The following is a 25,377-nucleotide window of genomic DNA, read 5'->3' as shown; positions in this document are numbered from 1 at the left end:
CATTTTTGACACCAAAAGAGTGAAGAGGAACATAGAATAGGGGATAACAACAGCCCATCAGTGTGAATACGTTTATAAAAGTTAGCTATTTTTATGAAAAATTCAGTTTTGTCCATGTTTTTCTTTTTATGGTTGGCGAAAACTTTAATCACCTGTCCTTGGACCCGATTTGGTAACCACTATTCTATACCACACAAGTGTTCTCTTGCCTCATAATACCAATCCTAACAGATACAGATAATCTATATTTCAGGGTTGCTTTCCTAGTAGAGCTGCCATTTGTTCAGCACGTGTGCCTGGCGCTATGCAAGAGTGTTTCACACGTGATCTTACCTGATCTGAACTGATCCTTTCAAAACTGAAAAAGTGAAGGAAACGGCATCGTAGAGTTTAAATATGTGTAGAGTCTAGGAATCCAAAGCCATACTCTTAAGTTGTTTTAAAATATTGACCCCCCTCAGAGCGGTCACAGCTGCTGATACCGTGTAAAAAACCCCGGTGGGGGTAACTGGGCAGAAATGGAGCAGGGAGTGTGGACTAATCAGTGCGGACTTGTTCTCAAGCTTTGATTTTGCTCACCTTCCAGCATGACTTTGTAACTTCCCTAGTTTTCAGTAGCTTATTTTGCCTTAGTTAATTTTAACTGCATTTCTTCTCAGATAATTCTTCAAGGCTCGCCTGAAAGACTTGGGTTTTGTCACATTTTTTCATTACTAAGCCACCATCCAAAGAAACAGGTGAGTCAGCACTTCCTCAAAATGACCAACACTAGTGTGTCGATCTGTTCCACTGACAGGATTGAAAAGAACTTGTATCCATGGATCTTAAGCCTCCTGGACTCTAAAGCTAAATGTCCTGAGTTCATTCATACCAAAAGGAAGAAGGGGAGGGACGTTCCCTTGTGGTTTCCTCCCTACAGGGCTACTGGCTGGTTCCATCCTCAAAGCCAAATTGATTAACACAGTGACAGCTCCCTAAGGAACAGACTACGGGCAGACATAGTGAAGTGAAGTGAAAGTTAAACTGAGAAGGTACGAACTCAGGGCAGTGTGTGGTAGAGTAGTTGCAAAATGTAAACACTCCAAATGCTGAGCTGGTGTGGACCTTAAGGTACACCTAGCTCAGTCCTCTCATTTCTGCTAAAATGGTTAAATGGCAAAAAAATAGAAAGTTAAAAGAGGTAGCCCAGATGCTGAAACGGCAAGCGCAGAGACTCCTGCAGGACTGCTGTGTATGGTTGTGCTGAGTGTGCACTGTCCAGTTTCAGAGGGCCCCATTCACATGGACAACGATGTAAATGATGCCCCTGCATCTGTATGTTGCACATCCACAATCAGACACAGGTCCAGCTCCTGACTTGTAATTCAGCAGATGAAGTTTCATACTTCCTTGGTGTTTTCTAATGTTGCATAACAAATTACCACAAACTTAGTGACTTAAGAACAACACAAGTTTATTATCACATTTTCTTGTAGGTCAGGCAACTGGGTATGACATGGCTGGATTCTCCACTCAGGGTTTCACCAGGCTGAAACCAGGATGTTGGCCATGTCTGCAGTTCTCATCTGGGCATCCAAGTTCACTGGTTGCCAGCAGAATTCATTTTCTTGTGGCTGTAGGACTGAGGTTCCCATTTCCTTCTAGTCAGCCAGGGACCATTCTTAGCTCTTAGAGGCTGTTTGTGGTTCCTTGGCACGTGTGTCGCATAAGCAGCTCACAGCGAGGATGTTCACGTTCTTCCAGGGCGGGCAGAGCACGTCTCTGTCTTCCAATCTTCTGGGACCAGCAGGGAAAATTCTCTGCTTTTAAAGGGCTCATGTGATTAAATCAGACATGCCTAGATAATTTCCCTAATTTAAGTTCAACTGATTTGGAGTCTTAATATGTCTGCAAAATCCCTTTACATCAGCACCTAGTTTTGTATTTGGTGTTTGGAGATGTGTATACATCGGTGGCCAGGAATCTAGGGGAACCATCTGAGAAGTCTGCCTGCTGCACATGGCCCCTTTCCTGACTAACGATTCTAGTCCTTGTAGTACTTGGGAATCCACTTTGGATCTTAATCTCATGGTCTCCACCTATCAGTGTCCCTCGGCTTCACTTTAAACTCTTTGGAGTGAAATTTAAAGAGCTACTCAGCATGGTCTTTTCTAATCATTGGATGATTAGAAGTCATTTCACAAGAGAGAAGGAGGATGGCAGTTAAAGAGTGTATTTTGCAGAAGAAGAAAGGCTTATAAACATATGGAAACACATATTTCAGCAGGAAAATGCAAATTAAAACCACAATGAGAAAACACCGGAATGGTTAAAATTGAACATCACGAGCTGGGAGGATGAAGAACAGAAAGGGTTTGTATGTACCGCTGGTGGGAGTGTAAACTGGTACAGCTGCTTTGGAAATAAGTTGGCATTCTCTGATAAAGCAGAACATGCACTTACAGTGTGATCCAGCCATGCCACTCCTAGAGTCTGGATACCAGAGAAAACTGTATCTGCATACCAGGAGATGTACAAGAATATTCTCAGAAGCATTGTCTATGAAATAGCCCAAACAAAACGAAACAGAAAAACCCACAAAAAGTCCATCCAAAGTAGGATGGACAAATAAATTGGTGTAATAAAACCTTGTTATGATGCTTTAAGCAGGGCTCAAAAAATTCCATTGTGTGAACTGTGGGTTAATATCATTTTGAGTTAATGAAGTGATGGGAGCAAGCTTTCTTAGTTCACCTGATCAAGAGATCCAAAAGCCAATCAACAATTACTTTATGTGTAAAATTCACAAAATATGTATAGACTGGAATACTATGCCATAGTGAAAAAAATGAACTCAAAAGTAATTATGTAGCATGAGGTATGAATTGTGGTTACTTCTGGGGGATAGTGATTCGAAAGGAGAACACATGAGCTTTCTAGGGTCCTGGAAATGTTCTCTATCTTGATGTGATTGGTGCTTACACAGATATACATATGTAAAGATTTAGATATAACCTTAACATTTGTCCATTTATTAGAGGCAAGTCAATTAAAAAGTAAATAATAAAGTAAATTCTTGGATGTATGCATCCACATGGATGAATCTCGAAAGAGTTCAGAGAAAAAAAAGCAAGTCACAAAATAATACATAATGATTATTATTATTATGTAGTTCATTTTATGTAGCTCTAAAAATCTAGAGAATTATTAGGATAGAAGTTAGGATGGTGGTTAACCTCTCAGGGGAGAGAGGTGCGATCAAGGAGAAGCATAGGGCTTTGGGAAATACTGCTGCTATTCTGTTTCTTAGTTCAGAAGTGGGTTTCACAGTATTGTTCTTTAAGCTGTGTCTGTTATATATTTCTTTTTGTTACATGTTTCACAATTTTGAAAAGCAGCAACATGGGTGACCTCTCCAAACTCTTCACTTACCAATACATCTTTTCTAATTTTTAATTTGATATTATTCTACAACTAATACTTTAATGTATTCTTATTATAAAATAGCTTTAAAATACAGATAGTCTAAAAATCCCTCCCGACCCCCTATCCCACATTTTTTTTTGTCTTTTTTTCTTCTTATTGTTAACTTTGAAGATAGACTTTAAACAATCCGAAGGAAAAGAAAGTAAAACATGAACAATCTGTTTCCGAGCCTCGTCATCTGTTATCTATTCTCAATGTTAATGTTTTATTTTAATTTTTATTATAAGACTAGTGCATTCTGAATCCCCAGCACCTGTTAAGTGTCTGGTCCAGAATAGATACACAGTATTTATGGAATGAATCATGAATGTTCTTTCCAAAAATTATAATTCAGAAGTGTATGTATATAATAAAAAGTGCAAAGCTGGTACTCCCCTCCCCCTCCCCATGCTCTTTTAATGCTTACGATTGTATCAAAGGAGAAGCTTCAATCCTTTGTAAATCTCTCCCTTAGCACTTCTTTTTTGGAAAACTGTATGTTCTGATAAAGGAGAGCTGTGTGCTATTCGGGGTTCGTTGCCACCTGTTCAAGGCAGTGGAAATACTGAGATGTGGTTTATAGTAAGAAATACGTGTTTGGTCTTTGTCCTCATTTCTGGCACAGAGCACCTAAAACTCTCGGAATTTCCTAAATGAATAGAGCAGTGTGTCTTTTGTTATATTAATGAGGCGACTTGAACACACCAAAACTTGGGTACAGGTTGCCTGAAGAAACAATCACATGATCAGAAGACTGGCACTTTCAGTCCCACCCCTCTGAACTCTGCAGAGGGGAGAGGGGCTGGAAGTTGAGCTCAATCACCGATGGCCAATAATTTAATCAACCGTGCTTATATAATGAAGTCTTTATAAAAACCCCAAAGGACAGGTTCCAGAAAGCTTCCTGGTTGGTGAACACGTGGAGATTTGGGGAGAGTGGTGTACAAGAGCGCACAGAAGCTCTGTGCCCCTTCCCCATACCTTGCCCTATACATCTTTTCCACCTGGCTGTTTCCTCATTATATCCTTTTATAATAAACTGATGATCTAGTAAGTAAAATGTTTCTCTGAGTTCTGTGAGACACTGTAGCAAATTAATCAAACTCAAGGAGGGGGTTATGGGAATCTGATTTATAGCCAGTCAGAAGTACAGGTAACAACCTGGACTTGCCATTGACATCAGAAATGGAGGGTGGTCTTGTGGGACTGAGCCCTTACCTGTGGCATCTGATGCTATCTCTAAATGTCAGAATTGAATAGAATCATAAGACACCCAGTTGATTTTGGAGAATCGCCCCTCCCCCGACTTTGGAAATTGGGACCAGAACACTTTTCACCCCATTTAAATACAACCTCTGGGAAGCCTTCCATTTCCTTCTTTCAGAGGGTCTCTTGCCCCTGTGCCCTGCAGGCTCCATACAACAGTTCTGTGGGTGACCTTGCACTACAGATAGCTGGGTACCTACTGTGTCTTTCACAGTTGGTGAGCTCCTTGCAGGCAGCCACCACCCACATTGCCTTGGGGGATACATTTGCTAAATGTTTTGGAACTAAATAGAAAAAAATGCAGAACAATTAGAAATCATCGAATGGTAAATTAACAAATTACTTGAGTATCTCCCCCTGACATTTTAGTAGCTCTTGAAAGGGACGGTTCAACTGTCTCCTTTTTACTGAGAAGAAAACTAGTCAGTTACAGGAGCTAACAAACTAAGAACTGACTAGGATAGCTCTCCCAAATCATTCAACTCATTCTCATGGAACTGGAATTCAAACACAAGTCTGACCCCAAAGTCTGCTCTTCTCTCCCAGGAAGTGGAAACATGAGCACTTTTCTTGGACAGGATTGAAACAATAATCTGGGGGATAGTTTTGATCCTGCTTAAGGACTGGCCTTCTGATAGGCACAGGTCCTTTTTGGCCCTTTAGGTTCTAAGAAGAGAGTCAGCCCCCTCTTGTATTCAGCTTACAACAAAGAAAAGTGGCACTCCAGACACTGCAAACCAGTAATTATTAAAAGCTCAGCTTAGAAGGTTTTGAAAGACAATTGGTCTACTCACTTGGCTCCACTTCTTGCTCCACCCTTTTTTCCTTCTGTTTTTGGAGAAATTAACACACTCTTAAACAACCAGTGGATCTAAGAGGAAATCATAAAGGAAATTAGAAAACATCTTGAGACAAACAAAACTAAAAATACAACATAGCAAAACTTATGGGACAGAGTGAAAACAGTGCCAAGGGGGAAATTTATAGCTATAAATGTTTATGTTATAAACGAAGAAAGATGGCAAATCAACAACTTAAGTTTACACCTTAAGGAACTAGAAAAAAAAAAAAACAATGGAAGTAACAGTGATATCTATCTCGTGGCGTTATTTGAATAAATAAAGTAACAGTGTATCGTGCATAGAAAATAACCCATAATGTGATCTGTTATTACTGTTACTGACATCGTCCATAGTCCTGTATGGAAAGCACCATCACTACCTTGTATATTTATCTTGTATATATATTTCAGATGAGAAACTGGCTGGAGAGGTGAAGTAAGGACTCAGGACGTCAGTCTGGTAACAGCTCATTTGACTTCAAATTCCACACTTTTGGCACTGCACCATATTGACACTCTTTCCTGCTGGCCTGTCCTTTCTGACAGAACTGCAGGCAGTTCTAGACCTGCTACCTGACTCCATCAAATATTATTTTCCTATTTCCCAATTCTTCAGAGCCGTACAAGGAATTGCCTGACTTTGGGGTGATTACTGGGTAGGAATGAACAGGGGCCTTAATAAGTAGGGTACCAGAACAAGTGCTGTAGGGTAAGCCAGGACCCCAGCACGAGGCTTGGAAGGTTTAGCTGCGTCCGGATTTTGCCGCGTGGCTCGGCCGTTGCCCTGGAGGCGCAGGAGGGTGGGGAGACGCGTAACGCCCGAAGGACTACATTTCCCACAAGTCCGCGCGCCACGTGACCGCCGGCCGGAGCGCGCCAGGCCGTTCGGTCCTCAGCGGCGTTGTCGGACGCTTCCCTCTTCTCTGCCCGCCTCCGGCCTCCGCACTGACGCTGCCCGGGCGGGAGACGAGCCGGAGCTGGAGCCGGAGCCGGAGCCGCAGAGACGTGGAAACATGGAGGCCTGAGCTGGCGTGCGCCACCCCCGCTGCGGCGGCGACCAGGGCTCGTCCTGTCCCCTCTGCCACCCGCTCGCCCGTCCGTGAGCTGGAAGCGGATCTCCCCGCCTGCTGAGACAGGTGGGCTGTGGCTCCACCCCCGGCAGCGCGGCCCGGGAAGCCGGGTGAGGCCCCCCGCCTCTTGTCAGAGCGGGCTTGGGGACGCCCTCCCCTCCCCCGGGCAGGTTGGGGAGAAGGGTCCCTTCTGCCAGCGGGGGCGGGGCCACCCTGTCTGAGCCACGAGAGCTGCCCCCAACTCCCCTTCCCCCACTTCCAGGTTTCGGTGGCACTTCGAGCCGAGAGGTGAGGGGGTGTGTTAATCATGAGGGTGAGAGGGGCCTCTGTCCGAGTCTGCTGTTGGGAGTTGGGGAGGGGATACCGAAGAGCAAGTCGATGCTTCGGGAAATGAGGTTGACAAATAGTCGTGTGATGGGCGGGGTGAGCAATAAGTTGATTTTTTTTTTGACATGCACATTTTTGTTGAGATGTAATTTACATACCGTAAAATTCACGCTTTAAAAGTACAGTTGAAGTATAACTCAGTATTTTTTTAAAAAGCATATTTACAGGGTTGTGCAACTATCTAATTTCAGAACATTTTTATTACCCAAAAAAGAAACCTGTACCCATTAGCAGTCACTCCTTATTCTTCCCTCCCCCACTCCCTGGCAACTAGCAATTATGTTTTAACTGAAATGTGAGAGAGGGTGGGAGGTTAGCCGGATATTTGCGAACTGGGGACAGTAGTGGATTAATAAAGCTGATAGGATGAAAGACCTGAAATATAGAGAAGCAATGGCATGATTGTAATAGGGCCAGCAAAGGGGTACACAGGATAGATGGACTAGGTACCTTTCAGAGGGATCCTGGCGTTTGGGCTGTTGAATTGGGAGCTCAAAAGAGGAACTGGAGGTGGAAGGAAAGAGGGTCTGTAAGAATAGGTGAATGATTGCTGTTGAGCATGAAATTTGTAAATATATAGATTTTTAGAATGGTTATATTGCTTTGTAGTTTTTATCTTAGATAATTCTCTCCGCAAGTCAGAGATAGACTGGGCAAGTATAAATATTCCCATTCTGCAGATGAAGACAATCTTCTTGAGGTTAGGTGACTTCCTGAAACTTACTGAGTTAGTAAATAGGGCAAAATGAGGTGGGGATTAAGTGGCAGAAAGTTGAGGTGGGGCTGTGTTTCAGGAAGGACTTCCAACTATTAAGTATATTAAGAAATCTGTATCATTATGATAAATAGGTCAAGGACTTTGTTTTTGTGTCTTTTAAATTTGGAAAGGTTCAATCTGAGATAATATAATACACCCCCAAGTACCCAGTACCCAACTCAATTAGTAACTCAGGTTAATTTAGTTCCATCTATGCCTCTATCCATTCCTATCCCCACTCCATTTCATTTGTAAATATTTGAGCATATGTCTATAGAAGATTGAGTCAGTATCTTTTTTTAATATACCCACAGTATGATTATCACACCTAAAAAGTTAATAGTAAGCTCTTAATATCAATATCTAGAAGGACTTATTATTTTTAAATGTGGTATCCATTTGATACAAAGGAAGTCAGAAGTACAGACATCATGATGTTTGACTGAAAAATACTGTGTAATTGTTTCCTGATTTTTCCAGTCAGTCCTACTATCCTGACCCATTTTCTTGGTTAACACGGTTCATCCCTCTATAGGAAGTTTGAAGAATTGTCATTTTGGCTGGCTCTCCAACAGTTGGAATGTTGTGAGAGCAGGAGAAAAACAGGAGTGAAATACACCACAAAGTGCACAAATAACTATTGTGTCTCATAATGGTCTAAATATTTGGGCAATTGGAGGATTCTTCTCTCCTCTAGGTGATATCACATATTGTTAGAAGTTGTTTAATGTGTATATTAGTTTTCTGTGACTGCTGTAACAAATTACCACAAATTTAGTGGCTTAAAGCAATACAAACTTACTATTTTAAAGTTCTGTATTTTAGAAGGTCGAAATGGGTCTTACTGGGCTAAAGTCAGTGTTTAAAGCTTGTGTTCCTTTTTGGAAGTTTCTAGGGGCTGCCAGATTCCTTGGCTTGTGACCCCCTTCCTCCATCTTCAAGGCCAGCAGTGTTGCAGCTGACTTCTTCTGTAGTTGATCTGACCACAGCTGGGAAAGGTTCTCCACTTTTAAGGACCCATGTGATTAGTTCAGGTGCATGTGGATATTCAAGGTAATTTCCCCCGTCTTAAGGTCCTTAACCTAATTATACCTGCAGCGTTCCTTTTGCTTTGTAAAATAGCAGAGTCACAGTTTCCATAGATTAGGATGTGGACATCTTTGGAAGCTGTTATTCTGCCTACCACAGTATCTTGTTGAGACTTAAGAAGATAGGTGATTTTGTCTGCTACCACGAATGCAGTGTGCCGTCTTTCACTCTGTAGATAGTGGGGATGGTTAGTGCTGGAGAGGACTGTTCCATTTTCCTTTTAGTGACTATAATCGAATATGTGGGAAATACCTGGTAAAATGAGGCCTTTGGTAAAATGAGGCCTTTAGAAGGGATTAAGTATAAAATCAACGTGTAAAGTTTTTCTGTATTTCATTTCAGTCTTTTTCATATTCGTGTTTTCAAGGTATTGTATACTTGTAACCACAGTGTATATAATGCTCAGCTGCTACTTGATGACACAGGACACTCTGGGGCAGTGATGGTTCCCACGCCCAGGGTGTGAGGGTAGAGGTCCCAGTGGTTAATAGAGGCACCTCCAATTCAACAGGAAGACTCAAAGTGAGAGAAAATTTTCAGGAAGAATGAGCTACTATGAGACTTGGGCTAGAATTCCCTTCTAGAGTTTTCCTTATGTGACTAGCTGACCTGGGCATGGTTGAGTGCTCTGGGCCTGAAAAGTAGAGGGGCAGGATGGCTGTTTCTGCTCTTCCTTTCCCAGGACGGGGAGAAGACTGACTCTTTAGAGGTGGAAAGGATTTCAGGAAGTCCTGTAGTTTGGTATCCTGCTTCCTGAGGGGTTTCCACTTTCCACCTTAGCTTTTGAGGTCTTGGCTGTCTGCAGGTGTGAAGATCCTGGCTCTCTGATGGTGGTGTGTTTTAGCATACCACTCTCCAATTTATTTATAAGTTAATATTTCTACTTAAAGTAATACTTGCAAATTGTTAGAAAAGATAACACCAGGAGGCATATTATCCTTTTTAGTCTGGTTCCCAGAGATAACTACTTTTATCTGTGTTTATAAATATATCTAAATGGCTACTTTGTGATTAATCAATTTCAGGTAACGCCCGTTGACTGTGTGATGGTAGATGAGGTCCTCGTCCTCCCCATCTTCCAGCCCTTCCAGTATAGACACTTAAGAATTTTTGGTTAACTTACTGTTCAGTGTTTACATTTCTGTGACTGTGTAAATATCACTGCTGAGCTGAGTAGTTTACCTTGTTTTCCCGTGCCCCCCCAACTTTGTTTGCTTTTTTTTTCCAGAACATATAACTGGTTTTTACCAAATACATTGCAAGACCTATGGGGATTGGGGCCCAGGAAACTGATGCAAGATGTTACTCTGGCTGCTGCTGTTGCTGTGAGCAGTGAATTGTTTCTCATCCCTGTCCCAGAGGCTTCGCAGTCTCTGCTGGTGTGCATGTAAAGTAGTCTCAGACCTTGTTCCAACTTGACTTCACACCCTTCTATTTTGTTCATGTTTTCTGTTTGGAACTCATGTTACTAATCTGTTAAGACCTTCTAAACAGATCTTTGAATTTTCTGTCTCCTGTTTCCCATCTGTTCTTCTTCTTGTTCTTGATTATGGGAGTTTCATTGACCTTTTCTTTCTCCTCCATTGAATTTTTAAATCACTTTTTAATTTCAAGTGTCTGTTCTTGTTCTTTGAACATTTACTTTTTTTTTCAATCACATCTTGTTCTTGGTTCGTGGAAACAGTGTGATATAGTGGTTAAGAGCTTGGTTTCTGCACTCAGCCCGCCGTGGTCTGAAACCTGGTCTGTCACTTTCTAACTCTAGTCTTGGTCTTGGACAAGTCACTTAATGTTTCTTTGCCTCAGTTTATTCTTCTAGGTCAAGAGTTGGCCAATGTTTTGTGTAAAGGACTAGATTGTAAAATTAAGCTTTGTGGGTCCAGAGGAAAATGAAGACTATTATATAGGTACTTATATTACAAGGGAGAAAAAATTTCCTCAAGTATTTTTATTGATGAAATTGAAAATACAATAGTAATAATGATTGAGAACTTTTTTTTTGTAATAAAGTTTTGCTAATGAGAAGAATGAAATCTCTTTTGGGGGAGAAGGGATAACATTTTACTCAATTGGAGTTTAAACTTACTGTTTCCTATGATCAAAATTGATTACAGATGTTCATATTTAATGCTGATTTGTAAGATTTTATGTATTTCATCTTGGAATATATCTTCCTGCACAGATAAGTATTGCCAAATACTGATAGCAGTCTATGAACATGGTTTTCATAGAGTGTGTTTATTGCTTGGAAGGCATCTATAGAATTCTGTTAGATTCATTTCTTGATATTTACCTTTCATTCCATTATTGAATAATCACTTCCAATTGAGAATTACAGGAAGCTCCTTGTTGCACAGTTAAATGGTTTTTGAAATGTGGAAAGTATTTGTATTGAGGTCTGAAAGATGCTGCTGGAACTGTAGTTTGACTTTGGAAAATACATCTACCACATACATGTGTTTCAGTGGAGAACTTGAGTCTTAATTTTTGATAGCATCGGAAGTGTATAAAGCAGCTTGACATTATCTGTGATTCGGACAATGTCAGTTGTCCTTGAAATGACTTTACCTCAGTATGGATTTTACATGTAAGTGCTGTTGGCCTTCTAATTTTTGGTCAAATTCATTGAGAAATACCAAATCTGTAACAAAAACTGATTTCCACAGCCATTCACTGTTCAGTAACTGGTTGAGAGGGATTCTTATTGTTCAGAAAAATTCCTGTCTCAACCTTGAGCTTTAAAAAGTTCAGTAAAACTGTACCATTGCTAAGCCATCATATTGTTGTGTGGTAGGACATATGATATTCAGCTTTTATTTCTGAGAAAAATTTCATGGAACTGATAGTTAAGTTCATGAGAGTGAATGAAGTTAATTGTTGACACTACTGGTTCAATAACGTGTTAGATTCACATATTTTATACAGAGTACCTACTGATAGATAGTACAATGAGTAATGAATAGTCTTTAAACACCTTGCATTTTTACAAGGTTTGTAAACTTGTCCAGCTAAGCCTTTTCTTTTTTTTTTTTGTTGACCATTTGTGGTTTTTTTCTTTTATCTTTTTTTTTAAACATTTTTTAATTGAGTTACAGTCATTTTACAGTGTTGTGTCAAATTCCAGTGTAGAGCACAATTTTTCAGTTATGCATGAACATACATATATTCATTGTCACTTTTTTTTTTTTTTGCTGTGAGCTACCACAAGATCTTGTATATATCTCCCTGTGCTATAAAGTACAATCTTGTTTATCTGTTCTACATTTTGAAATCCCTAGCTAAGCCTTTTTCTGGTTCAAACATGTTTTTACCATTATCTGTTGTATATCTTAGCAGATTCCACTTCATGTTGTACTGAATTAGTATTTTCTCAGCTGTCTTGGAAAACATTTATGGCTGTAATTGTCCTGTACAGACTCTTCTTTGAGCAAATATTTTTACTGAAAGACAAGTCTTAAAGACATTTTATTTTCTCTAGACACATTTCTTTGTCTGCTGAAATCAAGTGCAATTTAACTCATGATTGGTAAATGACTTTCCTTGCTTGGTTAACAAATGAGCCATTCGGAATCTTACTTTGGTTGCAGCCTCATTTTCAGCTAATGTCTTCCTATATTGTATTCTTCTGACACGGCTATGATGCTATTATATGATAAACATAATGCTTTGACATCTAATTAGATTAAAAAAAATCTACACTCCACTGTGACTTAGAAGTATGACATCAGTCTACCTTGTTTTGATGTGAGAGCTATCCACTGGTCATTAAAAATATCAAAATATGGCAATATGCGTAACACTTGAAGTGCTGCCATTGTCACATGTGTCATTGAGATTTGTCATGCGCTGAGCAGGAGTATAAAGGGATGAGTGCACCACGTTGAGTCCCTGCGGTAATTACTTTGCTGTTGGATCTCGAAAGCAGCTTTAGTCAAGATGTAAACAAATGAGTGTAGGTGTGTTCTAATCAAACTTTATTTGTGAACACTGAAATTTTAATTTCATATGATTTCCACGTGTCACAAAATACTGATTTTTTTTTCCCCCAACCACTTAAAAAAACATAAAAATCATTCCTCATGCCACAGGCTAGGTTTAGCCCTTGGGTCATAATTTGCTAACCCATGATCTAGGCAGTGAGAATAATAACAGTACTACCTCATAAGTTACAGTGAGGATTAAACGAGTTAATATGTGTCAAGCACTTAGAATAGAACCTGGGGACAGCGTAGGTGCTACCTAAATGTTTGCACTCATTGTTTTTATTTTCTCTCTGAGGATATTAGTTTAAAATTTTTTTCTTAGAATCATCTGTTTTCTGATTAATTTCTTTGGTTTATTTTCATTTCTTTGTTTCATGTTGGAGGCTTTCTTCACAAGCCTAATCATTTTTGGTGGACCATTCTTAAGACTGAAACTCCCAGCATTGATTGGAAGTTCTGTGTGTGAGTGGATTTTGATGAGTGGCGGGCATTTCTGTAGGTGGCAAGCTAGCTTTTTAAATGGGGGGAATCCCAAATGCCTGTATCTTTTCCCTGGGTCTCCCTTCAGTTCCTCTTGAGAAGAAGCCTCCAATCTCCCACCTCGGAGACTGGGAAACATGATTGTGTAACCCAAAGCTGACTTTAACTTCATTCCCCTGCTTTCATCCTCTACCTCATTACCCTCTCCAACCTTGGCTTCAGAGTCCAGAGACTCTCCAGTCAGATTTCTCCAGAGAATGCACACGGTCTCCCTGCAACCTTCCCGGGGTTCCATAGGGTAGATTGGCCTCCTTCTTATTAGCATCCCCTTTGGCAGGCATTGCATGTTGGGGGCGTCCTTAGCTCTGCCGGTTCAGTTACTGCTTCTCTGTCACCTTTCTATCTTCCACACCTCCTCTGATCTTACACTTGTGGGCTTATTCCTTTTTATTTTCATTACTCTATTTCACTGGGGTGGAATATCCAACTGTATTTACTTAATATAGCACTTGGAACATAGTAACCTTTTAGAGAATGTTCCATTACTTGGTAGACTAATGGCACCTGTAGTGTTTATCATGTCCCTTGGCTAGTGATCATTGCCCACTGTTTCTCTGGGCTCCTGTTTCAGCAATGAGGTTTCGCCTTACAGTCTGTTGAGTACAAATGTGTGTGTGTATACACACATACATATATACATTTCTGAAAAAGGGAAAACAAAATTGTTGGCACCAAGCGTATGTACACTTAAAATGTTGACAGATGCTGTCTCATACCTGTACACTAATGGTGGGGATGCCTGTTAATTAGTCTCACATTGTTAAGGTTTTTTTTTTTTTTTTAACCTGTACTAATCTGATAGGTAAAATAATACTTTATTGTATCAATTAGTGTATTTTATTCCTAATTTATACTGAAGATCTTTTCATATATTTATTAGCTATGGGACTTCGGCTATTCAGTATTTTTTAAGTAATTTATTTTCTGGCAGTGTGCTGTAGGCTAGTTGGGAACAGGAAGGAAATACAAAGCCTGATTCATGCCTCTCAGAAATAGTCTGCCTCTGGAGATATGTCATATGCACTAAAGAAAAATAGCATTTCAAGGTCGTTTTTTACTTAATGGGAACTTTAGGGGAGTAGTGGGAAGGTGAGAGATTTGGGGAGGGAGGATGGAGTCAGTTTTGCGCATGTTAAGATTGAGTTCTTAACTACATTGCATTGAAGATAGGTCATTGAAAGATAGGTCTAAAAGCATCAGCAGTTGCATGCTTCTTATTTCTAGTATAGATTTATGTAAGGAGCATTGATATCCACAAAGTTACTGGATATATATAAAATATAATTGTATATATAATATTATCCTTAAGTTAAAAATTTTTGGTTTTAAACATATAGATAGAACTGGCATTTTCGTCAGAGACTGGGACTAGGAGAGGTTTGAAAGTAATACCGTGGAAGCCACTAGTGAAACCAGGAGATAGGCTCAGTTATTGACAAATTGAGAGAAGGAAGAGCCGAAAGCCAAGGACGTCTTCCGATGCACAGTGAGAGGGAAGAGCAGGAGGACTCTAAGGAGGCGAAGTTACTGGATAGTGGGTTCCTCAGGCTCCATTTTATTCTGGTTTTTTTTAGTGAGGGTCTTGGGAGTTCCAAATACATTGGATGCAAGTAATGTGTGTGTGTGTGTGTGTGTGTGTGTGTGTGTGTGTGTTTGGAATCCTTGGCATGAATCAGATGCAAAAGAGATGCACTGGGGCTCAGTTTACTACTTTGCTTTCTGTGAGGGGGAAGAAGTAGGTAGAACCTTCTGGCAAGAGTCAGAGTACCTCAGTGGCTGGACTTCTCTGCTTGGCTGCACTTGTTCCTCCTCGGCATTGCAGCTGTTTCGGGTGCCGCCGTCACTCTGTGTTCTCAGCGGACAGTACCTGGTTGTTGCTGGCTGGGGGACTGAGGGCAGGGGTGACTGGGCAGGGTGTTCTGGCCAGGCCTGTTGCCCTGGGCTCTGGCCTTCTGCCTCTGGCCTGGGTTGCTGTTCATACTTTTGGTGCCCTTGATTGAAGGCTTTTGGCCTGTCCTAGATGCCATGCCCCTTAATTAATTAATTAAAAAATATTTTTATTGAAGTCTAGTCAGTTTACAATGTTGTGTCAGTTTCTGGTATACCACACAATGCTTCAGTCATATGGGAACATACATATGTTTGTTTTCCTATTCTTTTTCACCATAAATTACTACAAGATATTGAATATAGTTCCCTGTGCTGTACAGTATGAACTTGTTATTTATCCCATTTTCCTTTTTAGCTCACCTCCAAATGTTTTACAGCTTCTGGTTTCCTGTGAATTTCTGAGCACGGCTGTGTAATTTTTGACAATTAAAAAAATTTTTTTTTGCATTATTTTAGGGTTTGGTGAGGAAAACAGGATGGAGGCATTGCGTTTTATGCTCAGTTGACCGTCTTGGTTTTCTTTGTTAATATTCTGTTGTCTCTTCTTATAGCTTGCGGGCTTTATTCATATTGTTTTCCCCAGATTTTGTATTGGTCCTGGATTGAGCAGTTACTTTTAATACATTGTGATCTATCCTAGCAGCTTTGAAAATTAAATTTATTTCCTATAAATCAATAGAAAATAAGCAAAAGATATGAACAGATAATGGCCTCTTTCACAGCAAGAGGAATGAAATGCAAATGAAAACCGTACTGAAAACTGTTTTCACCTGTTGGTGAAAATTTTCATCAGTTGGCACAGATCAAAAAGTTTAATTCAACAGTGGTGGCTGTGGTGTGGAGAAACAAGCATTGCTAAAGGGAGTGGTAATTGGCAACCTCTAAAGAAGGCAGCTAGGCAGTGTAGGGGAGGAAAAATGATTTTCTATACCCTTCTGAGTTCTTAGCTGAGGACCCTGTAATAAAAGAGATCAACAGGAGAAGAACGGAAGTTTATTAGCATGTGTACCTCATGTATACACAGGAGATACCTAGGGAAAAGGGAGTAACTCCCAAGGTGGCTTAGAATTCAGGTTTCAGCATCATCTCAGTAGGGAAGGGAGGGTAGGGGTGGAATGTAGGCCTCTTAAGGGAGTGTATATCATGTTTAGGAAAGAGGAATGGGCCTTAGAAGAGTAGATGAGAGAAAAGGTGGTTTGTGACATAGTTTGCCTCAGTGTTGTGTCAACTTCTCGTCCCTCCTGTGATGAGTCAGTCTTCTGTGGTGATGAAACTTATCAACTTATGATTTATGATAATGGGATTCCTTTTGGAGAATCTGCCTTTAGGCAGATAAGGAAAGTTCAGAGAAGGCCTCACCCTGCCTTTGCTGTTTTTCAAGTGCCCTCAGCTCAAAATAAAGTGCCCAGGGGCATATTTTGAGGTGGAATATTCTACTTCCCTTCAGCAATATCTGCCAAAATTGGAAATGCATGTAATTTTGACCCAGCAATTCTGTTTCTTTGGATTTATTATACTTACACAAGTGTGAAATATCTTATGGACCAGATACTTAAATTGATTCGTAATAGCAAAAGACCATAAACTACTTACATGTCCATCAATATAGGATTAATGGAATTAAAAACTGGGATGTGACTGAGTTGTAAAAATAAATGAGGAAGTGATTTATATACAGATAAGTAATGATTTCTAATATGTATTAACCGGGAAAAGCAAAATAAAGAGATGCATATAGTGTGTTATGGTTTGTGTAAAAAGGAGAAAGTATGTGTTTGAATATATGTAGAGAATCTGTGGAATGATACCTAAGAAACTAGTAATATTTTCTCTGAGTTCAGGAAGTAGGTGGTTTGGAGAAGGGATGGGAGAGAGACTTTTTACGATATACCCTTTGAACCCTTTGCATTTGTACCATGTGCATTACTGATTCAAAAAATAAAATACAAATGAAAAATCGAATCTTATTTAAATTTTCATTAATAGACTTTGTTGATATTTTTCATTGTTGTCTTATCTAGGAAAGGTGGGATGGAATTTTGTTCTTTTGAAAATACAGCATTCACGGACCTAATTAAACTCCCAAAGTGAATTTTTAATTGATTGCTTTTAAGGTACCACAAGAAAAGTAAAATAATGTTCTTTTTAGTTGAGAACAAATTGTTCTGATTCTCATTTCTTTTTATCTGGTGTCATTTTTATCCTGTTCATTTCAGTGAAGCAAAGAGAAGAAACTGAGTCCATTGGCAGCGCCAGGGGAACTCATAACTAAAGTGCTCATGCTGGTAAACCCTCTCTTAGCTAACCACTTTGATCCACACACGTAGGTTTTTACCCAGTAGACTGTTGTTAGGCCCACAGTGCTAACTGCCAATTGTCATGAGTGCCCAGATAAACAGAGCAATAAGCTGTGGCGGTCTTTTTTGTTTGTTCTTAAAAAATTTTGTTGAGGCGTATACAAGAGTTGTAGGGATTATTAGACAAGTAAAATAACTTGGAAGGTTTGATAAAAAGAAAATAATGCCTTTGAGTAAGTGGTAAAGGGCAAATCTGCTCACAGTCCCCGGAGTTAGGAAGTTAATGTGGATTCCCCAAAGGACCATGACTTATTTCATTTTTATTGAAAAAGTTCAGTTTTAAATAAGATTTGAAAGAAAGCATTTATTTGGGGAAACTACGTGAAAGAGCACTCCAAGACACCAAGTAAAATAGACGTGAGCGCCTAATATGTCACCATGTGGTAATACAGGTGATGAAGTGATTTAACTTGAGAGAATAAACTTGGTTGTTGTGACAGAGAGTACCTGTTAGTCTGATTTATTGGCACCCTTCTTGGACATGTAGATTCAATTTCTGGGTTTATTTTTTATCTGAAAAAACTTTTTACTTTGAAATAACTATAGAATCATAAGAATTTGCAAAAAGAGTACCAAGAAGTCCCATGTACCCTTCCCCTAGCCTCTCGCAAGGTCAGTATAACTATAGCACATTATCAGAACCAGGAAACTGATATTGGCGCAACAGAACAAACTGCAGACTGTACTTGGATTTCTTCAGTTTTTACATGCACTCATTTTTTCTTTCTTTTGTGGATATAGTTCTGTGAAATTCAATCACATGTATAGATTCATGTAACCATCACCACAGTCAGTATTCAGGACTTTTGCAGTCCCACAGTTGAACTTGCTCGTGCTCCCCTTTTATTATCAACTCCGCCTGCCCCACCACCCCTCCGCCCCACACCCCGGCAACCACAAGTCTGTTCTTCATCACTACAGTTCTGGCATCTTGAGTGTTACGTAAATGGAGTCATGATAGGTAACCTTTTTTGTTTGCCAAAAGTCATTTTTAATAAAAAGTTTCAAACATACAGAAAAGTAGAGAGAATAGTATAATAAACACCACTTTTTCCCTCCATCCAGATTTAATAATTATTAATAATTTGCCATGTTGTTTGCTTTGTCTCTATTTTATTTTGAACCATTTGAGAGTAAGTTGCGGACGTGGTGACTCTTAACCCCTAAATATGTAAGTATACATCTCTGAAGAATCAGTTCATTTTCCTACTCAATTACACTATCATTATCCCACCTGTGTCCATGATATCGTCTGTTCAGCCCAATTTCGGGTTTCCCTAATGGTCTCCATATTGGGTCTCAAGATTAACTGGGTTTCTTGTAGTGTTTGTTTTTTCTCCTTTTTTCCAAATCTGGTTTCATTCAGGATTCACATACGACATTTGGTTGTTATATCCCTTTAGTCTCCTTCAGTTTAAAACAGCTCCCCCCTGCACATACTTTTATTTTCTGTGATACTGACTTTTCGATGAACCCAGGGTGATGGTTCTTTACAATGTCCTATATTCTGCATTTTTTCTGAATAATTCCTCATGAGGTCCTCTGATTTTGCTTCTCTATCCCCAGCTTATTGGTTTGGGGCACTCAAAGCATTTTATGTTTTTTTTTAAATTTAAGATGTGTTTTATGGCCCAGAATGATCTATCTTGGTGAATAATGTGAGCTTGAGAAAAATATGTATTCTGCTGTTGTTGGATGAAGTAGCTGTAGATGTCAGTTATATCCAATTGATTGATGGTAGTGTTGACGTCAGCTGTATACTGATTTTCTGCCTGTTGGATCTGACTGTTGCTGATAGTGGAGTGTTCAAGCCTCCAGTTAATAATAGTGGATTCATCTTTTCCTTGCAGTTCAATTGGTTTTTTTGTGTTGTTGTTTTCTTTTTCTTTTTTTTTTTTGCAGAGTGGGTAATTAGGTTTGTTTATTTATTTATTTATTCAGTGGAGGTACTGGGGATTGAACGCAGGATCTCGTGCGTGCTAAGCATGTGCTCTTCCACTTGAGCTATACCCTTCCCCCTATTGATTTTTGCTTCACATATTTTGATGCTCTGTTGTTAGATGAATACACATTATGGATTGTCATGTCTTCTTGGAGAATTGACTCCCTTATACTTATGCAATGCCCTCCTTTATCCCTGATAAGTTTCCTCGCTCTGAAGTTGGCTGTGTCTGAAATTAATGTAACTCTTCCTGCTTTCTTTTGTTGACATGGCATATCTTTATCTTTTTACTTTGAGTTTATGTGTATCTTTTCATATTTAAAAGGGTTTCTTGTAGACAACATATAGTTGGGTCTTGTTTTTTGATCTTCTCTGACAATCTGTGTTTTAATTGGTATATTTAGACCATTGATGTTCAAAGTAATTATCAATAAAGTTGGATTACTATCTACCATATTTATTACTATTTTCTATTCATTGTCCTTGTTTTCATTCCTATTTTGTCTTCTACTTTATGGGATTCCATCTTTTCTCCTTTCCTAGTGTTATCAGTTAATACTTTTTGAAAAAAAAAAAACTTTATAAAGTGGTTGCCCTAGTGTTTGCAATATACATTTTCAACTAATCCAAGTTTACTTTCAAATAACACTATACTGTTTGACTGGTAGTGCACTTCACAGGTAGTACAAGTGCCTAAATAACAAAGTGTTCCTAATTCCTCCCTTCTGTTCCTTGTGCAGTTGCCTTGGTTCCTTTCACCGATACATAGTCTATAATCATCAAATATGTTGTTACTATTATTTTGAGTTTGGAACCCTTTTTTCTTCTCTTACCACAATGCCCTTGAGATCTGTTCAAGTTATTAAGTATATCAAATAGTTCCTTCTTTTTACTCCATTCTGTGGATGTACTATAGTTTGCTTATTCATTCATGTGTTGAAAGAACATTTGGGTTGTTTCCAGTTTTTTGCTATTGCCAATAAGGCTTTCATAAGCATTTGTGTGTAGGTTTTTGTGTGAACTTAAATGTTCATTTCTCTAGGATCATAATCCAGGGGTGCCATTCCTGGGTTGAATAGTATGTGTATATTTATATGAAACTGCTAAACCACTTAACAGAATGGCTGTTCCATTTTACATTTCTACCAGCAACATGTGAGAGATTCAATTTCTCTACATCCTTGGCAGCATTGGTACTGTTAGTATTTTTTATTTTAGCCATTCTAGTGGATGTCATGGTAGTCTTATTTTGCAGTTTCCTAATGGCTAATAATGATGTTGTAATGTCTTTTAATGTATTTATTTATTTGCTGTGTTCTTTGGTGACGCAGTCATAAAAATCATGCAATGTTCAAATCTTTTGTGTATTTTCTAATTGGATTGTTTTCTTATTGTTGAGTTTAGAGAGTTCTTTATATATTGGTTTCAAGTCCTTTGTTGGATATGTGAATTCCAGCTATTTTCTCTTAAGTCTGTGGCTTATCTTTTCATCTTCTTAACAGGGTCATTCACAGACCAAAAGCTTTAAATTTTGATGAAGCTCGATTTATTGGCTTTTTCTTTTATGGGTTGTGCTTTTGTATAATGTCTTAAGTGCTCCCTAACTCCCGGTCACAGATGTCTCCTGTGTTCTCATCTAAAAATTTTATACTTTTATGTTTTACATTTGATCTATGATCCATTTTGAGTTAACTTTTGTATAACATAAAAAGTTTAGGTCAAAGTGCTTTTTTTGTGGGGGGCGGGGAGCCTATTGATGTCCAGTTGTTCCAGCAACATTTGTTGAAAAAACTGTCCTTCCTCTTTGAATTACTTTTGCCTTGTTGACAAAAACCAGTTGACTGTACTTTTGTTGATTCATTTCTGGGTTTTCTATTTTGTTTTACTGATGTATGTGTCTGTCACTACAACGTGTTTGAATTTGTTCTCTTTTCTGATTAAGCTTGGATTATTGTCAGTAAACACATACAGTGGTGGAAGTTTGAAATTTAGATCTTGGGAGATAATCAACTTTAGTAATTTATATTATAACATTAAACTGTATTAGACAAATAGGTTTTCTTAAGTTTGCTAGTTGTGTGCCTTAGGAAAGAATAATTTACACTTTTGTTACTATTATTTTAGTTATGATGATAACTGTGTTTTCCATATATGTAAAAAATTTAAATTTGAGTAGGAAATGTAATGATGGAGATTAAAAAGTGTTTAATTTTTAAAATCATAATAAGTAGACATAGATCCATCATATTATTTGATTTTTTTAAACTAAGATGAAAAAACTGTCCTTCCACCCTCCCCATTCCAGTGTCCTTTCCCCCAGAGGTGGCCACTCTCAAATCTCTGAGCTGTTGCTTCTCATTATTTACTTCCTTATTTATAACTAATATGCTTTTTACTGTTATTTTCTAATTTAGTAATTTTAGATATTTTCTAAGATTGACTTCCTACCTGTTGTGGAAGATGAAGATATCACACTCTTAAGCCCCACTCCTACTTCTTTTTCTAGCATCCTCCTAATATAGTTACTTTACCATTTTTGGTTAAGTCTTTATTTAGTATTTATATTACAGTGATTACATAATTATTGATAACCTTTGAAATGAGTCATATACTATGACTACATGATCTTTCTTAAACAGTTTTTGTTTTTCCATAGTACCTGTCCTTTGTAACCATCATTCCTTCCGTCCATATTGTGCAGTATTTCAGCACTCTGCAGAATAAGGTCAGACACATCAGGTGACCTGTCAGCTCTGTGTTTTCTTCCCCAGGAGGTCGTTGGACCATCTTGATTCTTGTCCCAGCTGCTACACAGCTCTTGTCCTGCGACTGCTCTTTACCACTATCTTGTGTTGAATCCTGTTTTCTGAAGTCCATGCGTTCATTTTCCTTGGTTTATTCCCTCATATTGAAACAGTACATCTTCCAGTAGCTTCCTAAATATGGATGCGTGTTTTTTTGAGTCTTGGCAAATCTAAAAATATCATTAGTCTGTCTTCATACTTAACTGGCATCTTGACTACACAAGTCTAGTTAAATTGTTTTTTCTTAATATTTTAAAGATTTTGCTTCCCTGTCATCTAGTTTCCAGTATTGCTTCTGAGAGATTAAGAAACCATTCTTTTCGTTTTAAAAATTAATATATAAGGCAGACAAACAGAGGGTAATGTAATGAAGACTCATGCATTGATTGCCCATTTTCAGCAAATCTGAACATGTACTTCTCATTCTTTCAATTTCTTTCTCTTTTCTGTTTAGGAAGGTATTTATTGATACTGCTGAAGCCCCTCTGTTCCTCTCCTGATAACATTATATAAGAGCATTTTTCTGAATTTACAGGGTGTTTTTTCCCACATGTGTTTTAATACTTGTACTCACTATGAATAAATCCATAACATTGTTTGCACATTAAAAATCATAAATGAAATCATACCATGTCTTATTATACTGTAGCTTTCTTTTTTTAAAAAAATTATGTTTTTGAGATTTGTCCATGTTGGTAAATGTAGCTCTAGTTAATTCATTTTCACTTGTGTATTGTAAAGATATTAAAAAACTTAATTTTAAATGGTTAAAATGCATAAAGTAGTTTTGAAACAGAGTATGTCAGGTAAGGACTTTAGTATTTCAGAATATTTCTTTATAGCATTTTCTAATTAGGCTCAATAATTAAGAAATTTTATTAAAACATTAAATCTAGAGTTATGATTAGCTGGCTTGATGTGGAGGCTAAGTCAGAGTCAGCTAGTTTTGGGGTCTCTGTCACAATGTTTAAAGAGGAGGAAAGTAGTATGTGGCCTTGAGTTCGGGGGCAGGTGGTTAGAAGCCAGATTACTCACATTCAGAGGACCCAGCTGTCGATGTGTATGGGGAAGCCTCATGTCCTTAGATAAGCAGCTTAAACCAGTCCCAGAGTTCCAAAGAGAACGCGCAAGACATGCTTCCAAATTCTGATCTTGGCTTCACTGTCTTTGTGGAATGAGGGACATAAGTAAGAAAGTCAGTGACTACTAATGTAAATTCTCATCTAACCTGAGCTTCCTTTAGCCCCTGAACTCACAATTTCCTTTCATTGTGATGGTAATTTTAACTTAGGGTAGTTTATTATTCACCATTTTAATGTCAATGAGAGACTTATTCTGAACAAGTTGAGGTAGAACAAGATCTCAGACTGTGTTAAGTGCAATTTGATGAAGACTCTGGTTCATTTTGTAACTGAATGTTTTTCCCTTTAGTAATCAAGCACAAAAAATACTGAAGACACTAACAGTTTATTTACACTCATTCTTTCAACATTCTATTTAGGCAGTGCCTGTTACATGCTAGTCCAGACGTTGGAGATGGAAAGATGAATAAGACAGTTCTTATTTCAAAACAAAACAAAACAAACCAACGTCTCATTGTTTAGGAGAATAGACATGCCAGTAAAAAAGTGTATATGCATTATAGTAGAATGAGCGAGGCACTGAATGTGACTCCTTTGGAATTGGGAGCCCTTTCACTTTAACCAGGTCCTCGTTCTCTCAAGTGTAAGGAGCACATGGTAATTACTGGCACAACTTTCTCCCCTTCTCAGCACATTTCAAGCAGTCCAGTCTTTATTCCTTTAGTACCATTGTTTTAGTTGTAAAGGAGCTTCATTTTCAGACTGTTTGTTAATAAGTTATCATTGTTATGAATTTGCTTTGAGACATTTTCTTGGGCAGAGGTGTGACCATTCTAAGATCTACAAGTATAGATTTGGATTTTGTGTTTAAGTTGGCTAAAACAGATTTTAGCCCCATTGTCCCCCATGTAACTTTGTATCTGATGTCTAATATGTTCAAAAATAGAAGTGTGATTTCCTATAGTAAGTTTTGAGTTTCTTACGTGTAGGTCAAGGGTAGGGAGAGTATAGTGATGATTTTGAACAAGTTTAAATTTCTTTTCATTCTTTGTAGGTTGTCTTGTGGAAATGAAGGTTTAAGGACAAGTTATCTACCAGATTAGAAGATGGGATCGAACAGCAGCAGAATTGGTGATCTTCCTAGAAATGAATACTTAAAAAAGTTATCAGGCACAGAATCTGTCTCTGAGAATGACCCGTTCTGGAATCAGCTTCTCTCTTTTTCTTTCCCTACACCAACTAGCAGGTAAGAGATTACTTGGAGATTGAAAATTTGTATAGAGGGCCACATAAACCTGTGTGGTATGCTGATTTTTTATAAAAAATTTATTTTAATGTTCTATCTGTCCATTCTTCTGTTGTGCATGTACCAGTGGAAAATCCAAAACGTAAGAAAAGTAGGAAATAAGTTTTTCTCTTTCCTTTCCTCCATTCAGCCATCTCTCTTCCCAGGATGATTTCTGGTAGCAGTTTCTTTGGAATCCTTCTAGAGACAGTGCAACCATATAGCTCATGTAGTTTTACAGAACCCTTTAAACACAGTGCTAGTGTACTACATTTACTCTGCTTTTTCTTTTTTGCTTGCTGTCCATTGCTTTCTCCCCCACATTTTAGTAAAACACATATATATATATTATATATATATATAATATATATATGTTATATATGTGTTATATATATGCATGCATATATGCAACTGTCTTATTCTTTTAAATCACTGCCAAGTATCCATAGATTATATTAAATCAGTTTTTAAATTGGTGGACATTTAGGGGGAGGGTATAGCTCAAGTGGTTGAGTGCATGCCTAGCATGCACAAGGTCCTGGGTTCAATCCCTAGTACCTCCTCCAAAAATAAATAAACCTAATTACCTCCCCATCCCTGCCAAAATAAAATAATTGAATAATAATAAATATATTGGTGG

General features: G+C 38.4%; 1 protein-coding gene and 1 long non-coding RNA gene across 8 annotated transcripts in view; one reads left to right on the top strand and one right to left on the bottom strand.

Moving 5' to 3' along the window:
* Positions 1-1,465: 1,465 nt before the first annotated feature.
* Positions 1,466-6,338, bottom strand: LOC135319523 (uncharacterized). Its single transcript, XR_010378169.1, has 3 exons — positions 6,243-6,338; positions 5,505-5,581; positions 1,466-1,776 (listed from the first exon to the last, which is right to left on the bottom strand). It is a non-coding gene; the product is annotated as an uncharacterized LOC135319523 (long non-coding RNA).
* A 67-nt stretch (positions 6,339-6,405) lies between these two features.
* DYM (dymeclin) overlaps positions 6,406-25,377 on the top strand; it is a 309,224-nt gene continuing 290,252 nt past the window's right edge. The window contains exons 1-3 of one of the 7 annotated variants that reach the window (XM_031441942.2): positions 6,434-6,731; positions 8,654-8,818; positions 24,507-24,698. In XM_031441942.2, the coding sequence (XP_031297802.1) occupies positions 24,559-24,698 (140 nt within the window). In that variant the 5' untranslated portion in view covers positions 6,434-6,731; positions 8,654-8,818; positions 24,507-24,558. Of the gene's footprint in view, positions 6,732-6,767; positions 6,910-8,653; positions 8,819-10,161; positions 10,180-24,506; positions 24,699-25,377 lie in introns of those variants that run through there. The other 6 variants (XM_031441937.2, XM_064480327.1, XM_031441938.2 and 3 more) reach the window with 6 other exon arrangements.

The sequence above is a fragment of the Camelus dromedarius genome, chromosome 28 (genome assembly GCF_036321535.1).
Source record: "Camelus dromedarius isolate mCamDro1 chromosome 28, mCamDro1.pat, whole genome shotgun sequence".
NCBI lineage: Eukaryota > Metazoa > Chordata > Mammalia > Artiodactyla > Camelidae > Camelus > Camelus dromedarius.
The sequence above is the reverse complement of the archived record's forward strand: the minus strand, read 5'-3'. Positions and strand labels throughout refer to the sequence as shown.